At 48.4% G+C, this 16,063-nt stretch overlaps 1 protein-coding gene across 2 annotated transcripts in view; it reads left to right on the top strand.

Annotated features, from left to right (window-relative positions):
• Positions 1-15,579, top strand: part of PTCH1 (patched 1) — a 68,177-nt gene extending 52,598 nt beyond the window's left edge. For both annotated transcript variants that reach the window (XM_073021390.1, XM_073021391.1), the window contains exons 18-24: positions 791-1,071; positions 2,589-2,726; positions 5,364-5,506; positions 9,058-9,157; positions 9,720-9,974; positions 11,578-12,127; positions 12,644-15,579. In XM_073021390.1, the coding sequence (XP_072877491.1) occupies positions 791-1,071; positions 2,589-2,726; positions 5,364-5,506; positions 9,058-9,157; positions 9,720-9,974; positions 11,578-12,126 (1,466 nt within the window). In that variant the 3' untranslated portion in view covers position 12,127; positions 12,644-15,579. The remainder of the gene's footprint in view (positions 1-790; positions 1,072-2,588; positions 2,727-5,363; positions 5,507-9,057; positions 9,158-9,719; positions 9,975-11,577; positions 12,128-12,643) is intronic.
• Positions 15,580-16,063: the final 484 nt, after the last annotated feature.

Here is a 16,063-nt window from a genome sequence, read left to right as displayed (position 1 = left end):
TTTGAAAGGTGGTTCTGTGTGGATTTCATTTGCGTTTCTGGTGGAGATATTAGTAGCGTATGCTTTGGATACCGGGCCAAGGGAGGATGTGAGAGAGAAGACGGGTCCCCTTGCAAACATGGCTGGAGACTCAGCGAGTAGTGCTTCCCGGGATCTAAACCCCAGAGCCCTGTGGCAGGCAGCCAAGGCTTGTCTTAATGAAAATTTATAGTTGAGATTATAATAGGGCAAATCATGTTTAGCAAGTCAACTGAATGACCCCAGAGGGTCTGGAACACACAACGGCAGTAACTAAATGCTTGTTGTGTAAGGATTTCTTCCCCTGTTGCTGAAGACTTAGCATTGCATTAGAAAAGCAGCATACAAGGTTTAAGTTTGTTCAGTCACTAAAAGGATAAGTTAAGCATTTTTCTCAGGAAAGCAGGACTCGAGTTATTTTGCTCTTGGAGGTGATTGACTCAAACTGCATAAACTCGGTATTTTCATGTGTGTCAAGAGAACAAAAAATGTTCCCAGAATGTAAGCCTGGAGTTTTTAGACCCCTCAGAAAGAATGACTGCTAGAAGATTAAAATTGAATGTTAAAAAATACACAGATCATAGAGTTAAACGTTTTTAAACCAAATGGGAAGATTGTAAAGGCCTGGAGGCTGTGATCACCATTGTTTGTCCTTTGTATCATGTAGAAGAGCAGTCAGTAAGCTTTCATGCAAAGTTCTTCTCACTTTCCATTGAAACTGTGATGCTCCTCTCCCCTGGGCTGCTCCTAACCTGTGCCCTTCTCTGTCCAGTCCCGGCAGCAGAGCCCATCGAGTATGCCCAGTTCCCTTTCTACCTCAACGGCTTGCGGGACACCTCAGACTTTGTGGAGGCGATTGAAAAAGTAAGGACCATCTGCAGCAACTATACGAGCCTGGGGCTGTCCAGTTACCCCAACGGCTACCCCTTCCTCTTCTGGGAGCAGTACCTCGGCCTCCGCCACTGGCTGCTGCTGTTCATCAGCGTGGTGCTGGCCTGCACGTTCCTCGTGTGCGCCGTCTTCCTTCTGAACCCCTGGACGGCCGGGATCATTGTGAGTGTATTATAAGGGGCTTTGTGGAAGTCAAATTCCTTTCAGCATAGCTCTTTCTGCAGCCGGGAAGTTTGGTTTATGTCTGGGCCTCTGGAGGAGGGTATAGCTTGCATCATCCGTAATATGTTTATTCTACTGGAGGTGGTGAGGGCCATGGTTAAGGTGGAACCTCTAATGGCCTCATTCTTAGGTCCTCTCTCCCGTAGCTAGAAGATTTTTGTGGAAAGATAGGGGACTTTTTAAAGCACACTTTCTATCACAACTCTGAGCATTTATTAAATCAAAACACTCAAAGCCTAGCTCATTTTTTCTTTTATTGAAAAGTGTCATTCTGTGACCTCATCCAGGCCTAATAATAACATAGCAGGTTCTTCTACGTTTAACATGGGGGGACAATCAGAGAAGTTAGGACAGTGACATATGGAGAAAATGATTTTGTGTGTTTTAAGTCCTGGGGGAAAATGATAAACTAATATTACGAGCCTGTTTTTTGGCATCCCTTCTCCAAAATACTCTCAGATTTGACGTAAGTTTCATGTAAAGTCCAATAAAACCGTGGCAGTGTTTAAATTCTGTGAACTATGGTGTAGCCTTTAAAATGCCAAAATTATAAAAACAGAGGCCAGATTTTGTGTCTGCACCATGAGTCTGTGCAGCAGGTACATTAAAAGGTAAATGTTTAGTCTGTGAGAGTTTTCATGGCACTTAGCAATTGATGTTGTCCATCTTTCATCATTCCTTCCCCTCCCTCCACCGCTGCCCACCGCCCACCCCCAGAAAAGAAAGATCATTTTTCTCCTTCTCTTCCATCTGGGTAACTTGTTGTTTATTTGTATCTTCTCCCCTTTGGACCAAGAAACCCCAAATCTAACTCACAGATTTCATTTCCATTTCCCCACAAATTTTTACAAGGAAGATGAAAGGCAAGAAGCTTTTCCTTGGATTTAGCAATTGGCTCAGTCCACCCCAGCTGTCCCCAGCTCTTCAAAGTGCGGGGGTCCTGTAACCTGACACGCGTCAGCTGACGACGACCTCCCCGCTTACCTGGCCCCCAGATCATCTTCACTTAACCTGCAGGTTCGCCCACAAAAGCAAAACTACTTTGACCTGCAAGAACTTTTATTCACCCCGTCCCATCCGCTTTCTTTAGAATGGAGAGTGAGGCAACCAAATACTTAATGATGGGTTCACGGATGGTTTCTGACGGCTGAGACCCAAGAGAAGGAGAGATGGATCTTGTTGTAATCTAGGTGAAATTCGTAGCTAAGTGGTGCATCCATGTTTGTGTAATTCCTCGTGGATTGCTGTGGTGGAGTCGTTCTGTATGTTTTTTGCTGTCTCCTTTCAAAGCGGGAAGATGAATTAGGCAGTAAAGGTGGTGTCCAGAGTTAAAGCAAGTCAGTCCGTTCATTGTTTTGATCTGAACCGAGGACACCTTAGCCCTCTGGCGGCCTCCCTTGTGGGCAGCCCCGGAGGGTGACCTGCCCACTCACTGATCACTGTGTGCCCCGCTCCAGGTGATGGTCCTGGCACTGATGACGGTCGAGCTCTTTGGCATGATGGGCCTCATCGGAATCAAGCTCAGCGCCGTGCCCGTGGTCATCCTGATCGCGTCTGTTGGCATAGGAGTGGAGTTCACCGTTCACGTTGCTTTGGTATGGGAGATGTTTGAAGCAGAAACTTTGTGAAAAACAACGGCTCTGTTTGTTTCCAAGTGGGAACCTTGGCATTCTCCCTGTGCATGGCAGCGAAGAGGCCTCCGGGCACAGGGGCCCCCTAGGAGAGCCTGTGAGGTTTCTGGATTCCTTTCCCTCGAGGGAGGCAGAGGAGAGGGGTGCGGAAGGCACATGGCAGTGGGCCCTGTCAGCCGTCGGCAGTGCAGGGTTGGTGTGTGGGAGTGGGCCTGGAAGGGCCGTGCTCACCTGACGTTGACTGTCGTTATACCCCCATGATTCCTGACATTGTGACGTTTGTTCGTAAGGCAGATGACGCGGTGAGTGTGTGGGTGGGCATACACAGAGTTTTAAAAACAACAGGAACGGTGGGGATAAAATGAGACCACGCTCACAGGCTTGGGGATGGCATCATTGAGGGTGAGGTGAGCTGGCAGCCAAGGAAGTACCCTCGGGCTTAGGAGTGGAGGCTCCATTGTTCAGCCCCGGGGAACTGGCTCTTCTCCCTAAGCCCACCCAGCTCCTCAGACCTCCCAGCCTCTGCATTCATGACAGCAGAAAGTAAGAGAACCAGTGTTGCTTTCAACAGACATTTTTTTCCCCTCTCTTTTTCTGTGCCTTGCCCTGTGAATGCTTTGTTGGAGGTAATTAAACTTCAGAAGGAGTCTTTAGCCCAAGAGATAAATCTGTCGTATACTTTTATGAAAGAATTATCCAAAACCTCACAACTGTGTAAATTATGTTCCATCTACAGATTAGAGCCTAAGAATTTGGGGTTATCAGTAGGCATTCAATGAATAAACGCGTTCACCTATTAAATACCGAGGTGCGACATACCCTAGCTAGGAAGCCAGCGCTGGGCTTGGACCGAGTCACTTCCGCCATTGCTTTTGCAATCTCCAGCGTGGGTTCCCTTTGGGCTCAGCACACAGCACATGCCTGTCTCCACACAGGCCGCAGCCTTGTGCCTTCTGCAGTCTCTCCAGGGCTATTGTGATACAATTGAGAGATTGTAAACTTTTGTGTTTTGGAAGGAATGCTTTGTTGAAGTTATCCCATTTTTTTACAGTGTATCATAAAAAGCCAATAATACAGAAACAATATTCTCTAAATTTTGAGCCTGCTCAAATTATTTTCTTCCTTTGAGCTGGGAGGAGGGACCATTTTTTTAAAAAGAAGAGTGCCAGCCTAGAGTTTAGAAAACCCATAATTCTAATACAGTTCTTCAAAAGGGAGATAAATTTGCATGTGAGTTAAGAATCCACAAGTTATTTTATTCTGATGCAAATGGAAACCACCTTTTTTGGAAGCTAGCATGGCAAACAGGTCTCCAGAGCAGATTTTTACCATGGAAATGCTCACTACAGTCTCTAAACTCCAGGACCTCGAGTCCAAGCCATTTTCAGTATTCTCATCCTCCGTGTGAAACTGCATTTAGAGTTGCCAGTTACTGCTCTTTTGAGGTTTGTAAAATGGTGGAATAAGGCTGTGAAGAAGTCTCTTCTTCCACGAATGTCTTCAGGAAATCAGTGGGTTCCCGTTCATTTGCTGTCTTGGTAACACAGAAGCAGCGTGTGACAGGGTCATCACGACTTGGCCCTTATGGCCTCATGGCCCAAATATGACATAAGGCAGCATGGCTGAAAACCCCACTGGTGCCTTCTGCCAAGAGCCGAAGGCAGCCATGTTGACCCTAATGTCTTTACCAACTCTGAAAGAGTAGAACCTGCTTGAGAGAAAAGTATGAAAACTCTTAGCACACCTTTGTATATTGGTATTTTTCATCTGTTAAGGAGAACGACCGTCTCAGTCCTTCTGCGGGTAGGTAAGGCGTAGAAACGCATCCTGCCAAAGACACCCAGCCCTCTCCTCTCGGCATAACCCAGAACAGCCTGAACTTCAGAGAGAGAACTTGTGCCAGGCTTAACACTCCCTGCAGGGGTCACACGTTCAGGCCAACAGTCTGATCTTCCAGAATTTACTCTGCAAAGTTCCCATTAAGTATCAACAGCATTCCTGGCCTGGAAGAGCCTTAGGACTGCAGGAGAGACAGGGATGCGTCCACACAGCCTTCGAAAGGGCTTGATTCGAATGCACGGTCCTGTGTGTTTCTTGCAATACTCTCATAGTGCTTAGCTGTACTACAAACACAGCCTGAAACAGCGACAGAAGGTCTCACCTCTGCATAATCGTGAGGACGTGTGTGTAGCACCCAGTGACTTGGGACACTGAGCTAAGCTCTTGGCCATCCAGTGCATTAGCCAGAATCCTGTTGCTGTGGGAATTGGAGGTCTCACGTGTGAGTGGGGTGAGATCATTTAACGGGGGGGACTTAGGGGTGAGTAGCAGTGAAAGAAGGGGACATTTCTGTCCATTTTATATAGTTTTGGTTTTACTGTGTTCAGGATTTATGTCAACACCAAATATGACCCAGTGTCATGAAGAGGTCATCTTAGTTTAAGTCTAGATGCAGCTAGTTGAGCTACTCTGATTACACATTCTAGCAGCTGAAACAGCAAGGTGTGAGCAGTTCTGAGAGCTTGTAGCATTTAGAACAGAGCTGAGCACTTACCATGTGAAGTCCAGGAACCTGATCTTGTGAACATCCTCCTTGCACAGGCCTTTCTGACGGCCATCGGTGACAAGAACCGCAGGGCTGTGCTTGCCCTGGAGCACATGTTTGCGCCCGTCCTGGACGGCGCCGTGTCCACTCTCCTGGGAGTGCTGATGCTTGCGGGATCTGAGTTCGACTTCATTGTCAGGTAAGCAGGCGTGTGCAAGGAGACATGTTTTAATAATCATTGTTATTGGGCCAGGTGCAGTGGCTCATGTCTGTAATCCCAGCACTTTGGGAGGTCGAGGCAGGTAGATCACAAGGTCAGGAGTTCAAGATCAGCCTGGCCAAGATGGTGAAACCCCATCTCTACTCAAAATACAAAAATTAGCCAGGCGTGGTGGCGGGCACCTGTAATCCCAGCTACTCAGGAAGCTGAGGCAGGGAACGGCTTGAACCCAGGAGGCAGAGGTTGCAGTGAGCCAAGATCACACCACTGCACTCCAGCCAGGGCGACAGAGCAAGACTCCACCTCAAAAAAAAAAATTTAAAAAAAAATCATTGTCGTTAACTCAGGCGATCTTGGTTGCTTATTTCCTTCTGTATCTGGTAGACTGCAGCATCTTGTCATTGTGACTCTGCTTTCTTTTGAATTTGTTAACTTAGAGATACTCAGAGGTATGAAGACAGGCTCTCTTCTAGAGCTGTCTTGCAGAATATTTTGGAAACAGAAGATAAAGGGTTTGGGACTGGCAGCAAGGACAGTTCCACAGCTTGAAGCCAAAGGATCACCCAATAGGTGGCCCGTTATTGGTGTCTCGGGTTAGAAACATCGGTAGAAAGAGATGCCAAATTTGACCTATGCTCCCTTTCCTTCAAACTGTAGACAGGAAAGCTTAAAAATACCTAAATTTGTCACCTGACTTTATTCTTCTAAGAAGTGAAAATGATGTGCCCAGATTTCATATTCAAGTCCCCACAATTAGGAAGCATTTAGCATTGGACTTTAGTGTCAACTCTTGGGAATCTAAGCCTAGTTTGGATCTCAAGGCAAGTCATTTCCAGTTGATTTAATTAAGAATACGACTTTGTGAAATATAAAAGAACAGTGAGTTTTCCTTCTGAAAAGAATTTGAGAACTGCAGAGGAGGAAACCACTTGCTATTTTGAGCAGCCTCCATAGCTTTGTGAGGGAGCTGCTCTCGGATGGAACCCTGCTGCTTTATGGAGCGCTAAGGCCAGAATCCCCAATAAGTAAAAGATAGTCCAGGATTAGAACCATGACAGGGCACAACCAGATGTGAGAAACGATGGGTTTGTTTGGCACACTTCAGTACTGCGAGGTGGCGTGTGCGTCAGAGAGAGAGAGAGAGAGGCTTCTCGTCTTTGAGTAAAAAGAAGACGGTTTCAACTAGAAGTTTTAGCCAAAGTTTTATTACGAGAGAAAGATGAGTCCATTGGTTGGCCTGTGGCAAAGCCCACTGGGCGGTTTGGCATCGTGGAGGCTGCCTTCCTAGAATGAGTGCCAAGCTTGCTTGTTGCAGTTTTTGCGTAGAGTGATGGTGAAGTGGGATCGCTGTAGACCAGCGCTTCTCACACCGATGTGCTGAGGAATCATCGAGGCTAAGTGCAGGGCTGATTTCGGGGGGCAGGGGGCGGGAGGCGGGGTGAGGGCTGGGTCTGCATCTCCAGCTACCTCCCTGCAGGGTCCATGGAGCTAGACTTCTCAGCACAAGCTACTGCTAAGCCAGCAAGCCAGTTCCTAAATTCCTGTTTGCCAATACCAAATAGATCGTTGCCCAACTGAGTTAAATGTTTTGGTCTACGTTTTATTTATTTTAGTTCTTAGTTTGATTTTAGCTTTTCCTTTGTTCTTAGTATCCACTTTTTCAGGCACTAACGTGTTATCGCTATGATATAAAAGCCCAATGTCAAGTAGAGTTTCTTCTGCATATTTACTTTCTCATTTAACACAAATATAACAAGCATCTCGTAAGTGCCATTTGCACAACAGCAAATAATGGGGACCCCCCATATCCCTCTGTGTAGTTTAAGGTCTTTTGGGGGCAGAGACGAGTTCACAGGCAAAACTAGGGGAAATGCAAGGTGTGCTGTGGTCTCGTGAGTTTACAGGAGGGTCTCACTCAGCCTTGTGGGGGGGCGCTGAATGAGGAAACTGAGCCTGAATTAGAGCCCCCAGCTGGAAACCTGGCAACCAGAATCCCAGCACTCTCCTGTCACCCGGGGTTGTTCCCGCCCAGAAATATCAGGGTTCCTCTTTCAAGCACTTAAAAGGGCTTCCCATTTTCTAGAACGGGATGGATTAACCTGATGAAGGCCTCACCAAGGTCAAATACATGAGCAGACACTGTATATGCTGAGCCGTCAGAAACCTAATTGGCCTGTTTATGCTTCAGCTAGATGGATGGGATGCAAATGTCTTCATGTGGCTGCTGATACGTGCCCCAGCCGAAAGTTCCAGCAGTTTACATTAGACCAAGACATTGGCTGCTTGGCTTTTACTAATGCAGTTCAGAAGTTTTGAGTGTTTACAATAGCTGCGAGGTATTTGTATTTTTGTAGGGATTCTCTCTCCTTTCATCTGATGTCAAAACATATATAGACATGGCAGCACTGGTTGCCTGTTTAATTTTATGAACCAGAGGACCATTAACAAATAGATATCTTGCCTTCCCTCTTCCCAGAACATCCTGATTCTCTCCCCCACCCCAGCCCACTTCCATCCAAGTTGCCCCAGAAATCATTAGTTCCAGAAACGCATCCCTGTGTGGAGTCCATGCCCTCCAGCCGTGCAGAGTGTCCGCCAGAGGCTGTCCCTGGCTGACAGGTTTACCTTGGTATTCATGAAGGATTCCAGACCTTAGCCCTCAATGGTGGGAAAGCAGAACTACTTGTGCACTCTTCTCCTCTGCCATGGTGCTGCGGCCTTTATGTTTGAATTGGCTGACGCAAAACAAGAGTATTCAGAGATGCTAAATTGTTCAACAAAAGATTGGCCGGCAGAGCAGCCCCGCCATTGTGGAGCGCCCTCGCCCAGCACAATGCTCCGGCTCCCACAGATTGGGCAGCCTTTTCTTTGCAGAAAGCTGGTTCCTGTGTTCTAAAAAGGTTGCAATTGGAGCTATTTGGTAAAACTGGAACTCACAGAATTCTAGGCAGAAAGTTGTGATTAATGAAAGCCCAGGGAAAGCCTTACCTGATATGCTAGAGACTTAATTAGAGATTCTGCCGTAAGATGCAGAAGCATTTCACAGTGGATTAGCAGCCTGCAGAAGGGGGCTGCTTTTCCTCCTGGGCTAAATTGTTTAAATTCTACACCCTTCACTTCATTTGTTTGCTTCTGCTGGGTTTTCATGAGCGGGGCCCCTCGGCATTGTGTTTGTGCTTTCAGTCTGCCCAGCCATTCAGGTCGCATTCCATATTTTTGTGTTTGTGTAACACATTCATAAATAACATTACATGCCATCAGAGTTCAGCAAATTAACAAACTGATTTTTTTTTCTTCCCTTCATGAACTAACACTCTGGGTTGTGGAATGTAGTCCTCAAAGCCATAAGGTAAAGAAACAAAAACAAAAGCTCACCTTGTGTTGAATGTGAACTGCGGTTGGATAACAGCCTCTTCAGTGGGTGGGTTTTGGTCGTCACTGGCGTTGCCATGCTGCTGTGTCGGGCACACGGAGGGTGGCGCGATCCACCCTGTCACAGCGTCTGTTCCCGTTTCCTCTCGATCTCCCAGGTATTTCTTTGCTGTGCTGGCGATCCTCACCATCCTCGGCGTTCTCAATGGGCTGGTTTTGCTTCCCGTGCTTTTGTCTTTCTTTGGACCATATCCTGAGGTCAGTAGTGACATGGGGATGTCCCACGTGTAGGCCGGCTGAGTGCTGTGTTAACTTTGCCGCTCTTCATGTCTACACTTCGCTGCCTCCCCACTTGCTGGTCGTTCTTCAGTAAACATCTGGGGCGTGTCTGTTTCCTCCTCGGTGTGCTGGCTTTGAGGGCTGGAGGGCGGGTTTGGTTCGGTTCCTCTCAACCAACCTGTTGCAGCCTGGGTCTTACAGATCTTTGTACAGTAAATGAAGACTTTCCCCTTGAGATGCATAATCGGACTTCACAAGGGTAAAAAGTACACATCCCGCCTTTCCAGTGTGGAGCAGAGGACAGTTCTGCTCCAGCTGCAGGACCGAGGATCCTCCAGGTGGTAGAACGGGGGAGGCTAACTCCCATTCTAGAACTGGGGACTCCCGGGGAGGCTAACTCCCATTCTAGAACTGGAGGCACAGTGCGCAGGGCCCCAGGGCAGGGGACAGAGGCCTGTGAATAACACCATGCTTTGAACTCTGAGAGTGGCCAGCAGGTAAATGGACAAGAACACTTGTAACACGGAATCCCCTTAAATAGGTGTCTCCAGCCAACGGCTTGAACCGCCTGCCCACACCCTCCCCTGAGCCACCCCCCAGCGTGGTCCGGTTCGCCATGCCCCCCGGCCACATGCACAGCGGGTCTGATTCCTCCGACTCGGAGTATAGTTCCCAGACGACAGTGTCAGGCCTCAGCGAGGAGCTTCGACACTACGAGGCCCAGCAGGGCATGGGAGGTCCTGCCCACCAAGTGATCGTGGAAGCCACAGAAAACCCCGTCTTCGCCCACTCCACTGTAAGTGACCCGCAGAACAGGGGGAGGGGTCTGCCCACCGAGGTAGTGGGCCCGGTGGTCCAGTGGGGCTCCTGTCCGCTTTGCACAGCACATCACACAGGCAGATGGGATGCAGAGATAAAGTACAGGCTAGGTCAGATCATAGGAGATGGCCAATATTCAACTCTTTTCAACTATAAAAATGCCATCTTCCTGTGGTTTGATCTCATAAAGGATAAAAAAGGGGCAGGGGCCAGTAATGTCACTGCACAAAGCAGTAGCATCTGTCTTGTTTGGGGTAAGGACATTTGGGCTTCAAAGGCCAGAGATAAAACATTCTTTGTGTTTCCCCGCCCCCACCTTAAGGTACATGTCATTTGAGTGATATTTTCTAAAACTGTAGTAGTAGTTTTATTGCCCGCAGAAGTAAGGTTTTTTTTTTCTCTCATTTCTGTTAGGTTTCATTGCCCTTGACACAATGTTCATTATTATTGTCTAAATACTTTACCGTAGCTTTTGTGGCTCCAAGCTCATGTTCCAGGTGACAGGAAAGAGCAGAGAGGCCGAGAACCACCCCTGAGTTCTTGGCCTTCAGTGATTCAGGAGGTCACCCGGAGCCTGGGGGCCCCTCCTCGGAGGGCCAGGGACCTGGGTCCTTCCCTCCACCCTGTGCTCCCTGGGATGGGCTCAGCCCCGAAAACTCAAGGAAGGTTCTGAGGCTCATGTTGCTCCACTGAGGACCCCCTGCTGTCCCTCCAGGAAATGGGTATTCCAGTCCCAGGCCAGAGCAGCCCTTCCGTGAAAGAGAGAAAGGCCAACCAAATAACCTGAATTGTCCTCCTCCTACCCCCCGTGACGACCCCGCTGAGCTGCAGTGTGAATCTGGTTTTGTTCAGCGGGAGCCTAAAAATAGGTACAAGCTGAACGACTTTGAAGTTGGTCACGGTCCTTTTGATTGATGTGGCCACTGTGTTGCTCTGTGCTTTGTATAGAGACGCAGAGACCAGATTCTTCACAATCAGATGAAGCGGGCTGCCCGCCACAGCCCTCCGCGGTGACGAGAGTGCCCTCTGCTCTCAAGGACGGGAGCCACCGGCCACACGTGGCTGGGAGAGCTTGAAATGTGGCCGGGGCTACCGAGGAGCTGGATTTCGGATTTTAGTTCATTAAAACTGAAGCAGCCACACGTCTGGAGCGGCTGCTATGTTGGACAGAGTAGGCAGAGACAGTCCTGCCAGCGTCCTGCACTCAGGCCAACCAGGGCCGCACACTTAGCAGCTTTGGGAGAAGAGCAGCTCAGGGCCTGCAGGACTGAACAGGGTGGGGGGCAGCAGCTTGGTTGCTCTGACCACAGCCCACATTTATGGGCAACAGCAGTACATGTCCAGCCAGCTGTGTCAGAGAAGGCCTGGAAACAGGATTCAAACAACACGCTCCTCTGCCAGGTCCTGGAGGTTATTAGAAGAACGGGCTTTTCTTTTGTGGGTGGAAGGCCCCCATGGGCTCCCCAGGGTTGACTGAGTCTTTGGTGAAACCCAAGGAGGGAGGTGTGGGAGCTGCGGGGACCATGCCCAGCCTGGGGCAGACCCTCCCCCGCCTTCTAACCCACCCTCGCCTTCTGCAGGTGGTCCATCCCGAATCCAGGCATCACCCACCCTCGAACCCGCGACAGCAGCCCCACCTGGACTCAGGGTCCCTGCCTCCCGGACGGCAAGGCCAGCAGCCCCGCAGGGACGCCCCCAGAGAAGGCTTGTGGCCACCCCCCTACAGACCGCGCAGAGACGCTTTTGAAATTTCTACTGAAGGGCATTCTGGCCCTAGCAATAGGGACCGCTGGGGCCCCCGCGGGGCCCGTTCTCACAACCCTCGGAACCCAGCATCCACTGCCATGGGCAGCTCCGTGCCCGGCTACTGCCCGCCCATCACCACTGTGACGGCGTCTGCCTCTGTGACTGTCGCCGTGCACCCACCGCCTGCCCCCGGGCCTGGGCGGAACCCCCGAGGGGGGCTCTGCCCGGGCTACGAGGGCTACCCCGAGACTGACCATGGCCTGTTCGAGGACCCCCACGTGCCTTTCCACGTCCGGTGTGAGAGGAGGGATTCGAAGGTGGAAGTCATTGAGCTGCAGGACGTGGAGTGCGAGGAGAGGCTCCGGGGAAGCAGCTCCAACTGAGGTGTGTGCCACTGACAAGGGCAGCCGAGGGACCTAGAGCCAGGCAGAGAGGAGGGCAAGGTTCTCCTGGGGTTCTCGGCATCGCCGAGGGGCCGCGGCACTCGGGCACATCCCACGCTGGACCCCAGTGACCTTTTATCCCCAGAGCAAGGCTGATGTGTTGGAGTTTTGTCATCCTTGGGGGACCGGCCCAGCTGCACACCGGGTCTCTTCCCCTGCTGCTGGCCTGCGGAGGGTCGGTGCGGTGCCACAATGGCACCAACAGCACCACCTTTTACCTGTGCCAGTCTGTATGGAGGTGCATGCCACAGCGAATTGGTCACATGGGAACGCATCCGTGTAACCAGCCCCCAGATGAAGGGAGAGGTCAGAAGCGGCCCTCAGGGACCCCTCAGGCCCACACCCCACTCTCGTGATTTCTAATACCAAGATCACTCCCGCCTGCTTTTGTACTTTATAAATATGGACTCGCATACCTCTTACTCTGTTCAACTTCCTTTTTTGTTTCCTTTTAAAGGGTGATTAAAATCTGAAGCAAAGAGGCCAAAGATTGGAAACCCCCCACCCCCACCTCTTTCCAGAACTGCTTGAAGAGAACTGCTTGGAGTTATGGAAAAGATGCCCTGCGCCAGGACAGCAGTTCACTGTTACTGTAACCGATTGTATTATTTTGTTAAATATTTCTATAAATATTTAAGAGGTGTACACATGTGTAATATAGGAAGGAAGGATGTAAAGCTATGATCTGGGGCTTCTCCATGCCTGCCCCAGAGTGCAGAGGCCACAGCGGGGCCTGTCCGTACTCAAGCATTGGGCTCCGTGCCACAACCAAGCTTCATTAGTCTTAAATTCCAGCATATGTTGCTGCTGCTTAAATATTGTATAATTTACTTGTATAATTCTATGCAAATATTGCTTATGTAATAGGATTATTTTGTAAAGGTTTCTGTTTAAAATATTTTAAATTTGCATATCACAACCCTGTGGTAGTATGAAATGTTACTGTTAACTTTCAAACACGCTATGCGTGATAATTTTTTTGTTTAATGAGCGGATATGAAGAAAGCACGTTAACCCTGGTGGCTTCTCTAGCTGTCGTCGTGTGCGGTCCTCTTGTTTGGCTGTGCGTGTGAACACGTGTGTGAGTTCACCATGTACTGTACTGTGATTTTTTTTTTTTTTTTTGTCTTGTTTTGTTTCTCTGCACTGTCTGTAACCTTTAGTAGGCTCTGACCTAGTCAGGCTGGAAGCGTCAGGATATCTCTTACTACTTTGTGCTGGTGAGGGCTGGCCCTAAACATCCACCCAATCCTTTCGAATCAGCCCGGCAAAAGCTAGATTCTCCTCGTGTCCACGGCATCTCTTACGATCATTGGCTGCCATCCAGGACCCCAATTTGTGCTTCAGGGGAATAAGCTCCTTCTCCCGGATCATTGTGATGGATGCTGGAACCTCAGGGTGTGGAGCTCACATCAGTTCAGCATCGTGGGTGTTAGAGAATTGGGTGACATGCCTGGTGCTGAGCTTTGGCTGGGCTGTGAGAGTATGTACACTCTAAAAAGGTGCAGCATTGTGCCCCTCTTGCAACCAACACACACGACCCCTCCCCCAACACCCCCAAATTCAAGAGTGGATGTGGCAGGTCACAGGTAGAAAAACCTATTTGGTTGATTCTTGGCCCACAATCACCCAGAAATGATGTTTTGAGTCCCTATAGTTTAAACTCCCTCTCTTAAATGGAGCAGCTGGTTGAGGCCTTCTGGATCCGTTTGCATCTTCTTTAAAAATAAGCGGTGAGCATGCTTTGTGGTGGTGCAGAGGCAGGCATTCTGCAGGATAAGAGCTCCACAGGGGTTCTTCGTGCACCAGCGTTTAGGGTGCGCACTTCCTAAATAAATCCAAACATCGTCTCCATGCTCCCCATCATTAGTGCTCTTTCAGTGTAATATGGGAAAGCAGGCGGGTAGATACACCCCACTGAAGGCTGTAGGCAGGGGCAGGTCTCATCCAGGCGTATTTTTAAAGTTGCTTCTGTACTGGTTCTCTTTTGCTCTGAGGTGCGGGCTCCCTCAGCTTGTAGCCAGAGACCAGCAGACGTCAGGGAAGCACCCAGTGTCGGCTCCCCCTCCAAGTGCATACCAGCACCTTGTTACAAGAAGTCAGAAGAAAGGGCGGGGTCCTTGCAGGGCTGAAGCCTGAGCTACTGTGAGGTGCTCACGAGTGGCAGCTCCTGTTACTCCTCTTTAAATTACATGGGAAATCTGAACGGAGAGGCAATGGGCCCCCAGAAATACCCGCAGCGTAGTGACCTCAGACCCTGATACTCACCACGAAACTCTAAAAGACGCAGATTGGGAGCCGCTTGTGGCTGCTGGCTGTGTGTGTGTGTGACTCTGCTGGGGACCCTGGCCACCCCCTGCTGCTGTCTTGGTGCCTGTCGCCCACACGGTCTGCTGACCTCACACCCAGCTCTGCTCAGAAAACGTGTCCGGCGTGGAGGAGGGACGATGCGAAATTCTGAAGTCGACTTCCCTCTGGCTCCTGGCGTGCCCTCGCTCCCTTCCTGAGCCCAGCTCGTGGTGCGCCAGGGCCTGTGCGGCCCCTGATTTCTGCACGGTGTAGAACTTCCTCCCATAGTCACATTGGCAGAGGGAGAACTGGGGGGCTGGCAGGGAATTAGAATTTCTCTCTCTCTTTTAATAGTTTTATTTTGTCTGTCCTGTTTGTTCATTTGGATGTTTTAATTTTAAGAGAAAAGAACTTTGCTGATATTTATAATTTTGTATCATAAGAATGTTTTCCTCTACAGTATTTGTCATGCCAGTTTATAACAAAAAAAATGCAGGGATTTTATTTCTATTGGAAACATTACAGCTATGTTTTACTTTGGGACAGAATTTTTATTTGTATAGAGTGCTTACTAATGTTAAATAGTTCAGAGTATATAACATTGACATTAAGGACTCATGGTAGGTTTTAGGGGAAGGAGTTTAAAGGAAATAAATATTCAAACTGGGTCTCATTGCCAATTTTGGTGGAAATGAGTTTGTGTCATTTCAATTACAAAGATAAAAGTATGCCATATAATTTATTTATATGAAGATTTATTTTTGTAGTGTACATAGTAGTCATCAAGTCTTTTGACAGAAGTATATTTTTAAAGAATTTATATGTGATGAATCCATAATGTCTGGAACTTTGCTGAGACATGAGTGGGGCACAGTTTTCATTGTAAATTACAGCAAGGAAAGAAAATGTTTACCAGTGTTAAGAGAGTCAGAGCAGAATGGATATTCATGCGATTGTCAAGTGTTTATTAGTTACCATTGGTGACCTAGCATGCTTCTCATTTCAAACCTTGGAAGGTGAAAATGTACAAACTCTCTAAATATTAATGTTCAAACACTGATAGAAATTCTAACATGAATAAAAAATAATATAACTTGTTGGTTATATCTTTGTTTGTAGAATGCTTTTTTTCCTTAAAATACTTGGGAGAGGCGGTCAGTGTTGGAGCCATCAGAAACTGTTTCATCTTGCTGACCTTGCGACACTCTTTTTTGCTGTGTCTGATGGAGACATTTTATGTTTTTCTCCTTTTTGTTTTGTATAAATAGTGGGTACAAGCATAGCTCTGTTACATGGATGTATTACAAAGTGGGGGCTGAGCTTTTAGTGTGACCATCATCCAGACAGTGTACATTGTACCCATTAATTCATTTCTTATCACCCAGCCCTATTTTTGTTTTCTCATACCAAGAAACTTCCTAAGTTAACCATCAAAATTAGTCCTTCTGTCATCTCTCTTAGCGTACTTATTTCCCTTATGTGATGCCTAATAATGAGGGAACATAAAGAAAGCCAAATTCAAAGATGATCCTCATCAGTGAAGGTGTCATACTTCTAACCAGTGTCAAAGATAATAGGGAACTGATTG

Source organism: Chlorocebus sabaeus, chromosome 12 (assembly GCF_047675955.1).
Source record: "Chlorocebus sabaeus isolate Y175 chromosome 12, mChlSab1.0.hap1, whole genome shotgun sequence".
In the NCBI taxonomy this organism is placed as follows: Eukaryota; Metazoa; Chordata; class Mammalia; order Primates; family Cercopithecidae; genus Chlorocebus; species Chlorocebus sabaeus.
Note: the sequence above shows the minus strand (reverse complement) of the source record. Positions and strands in the feature narration are given on the sequence as shown.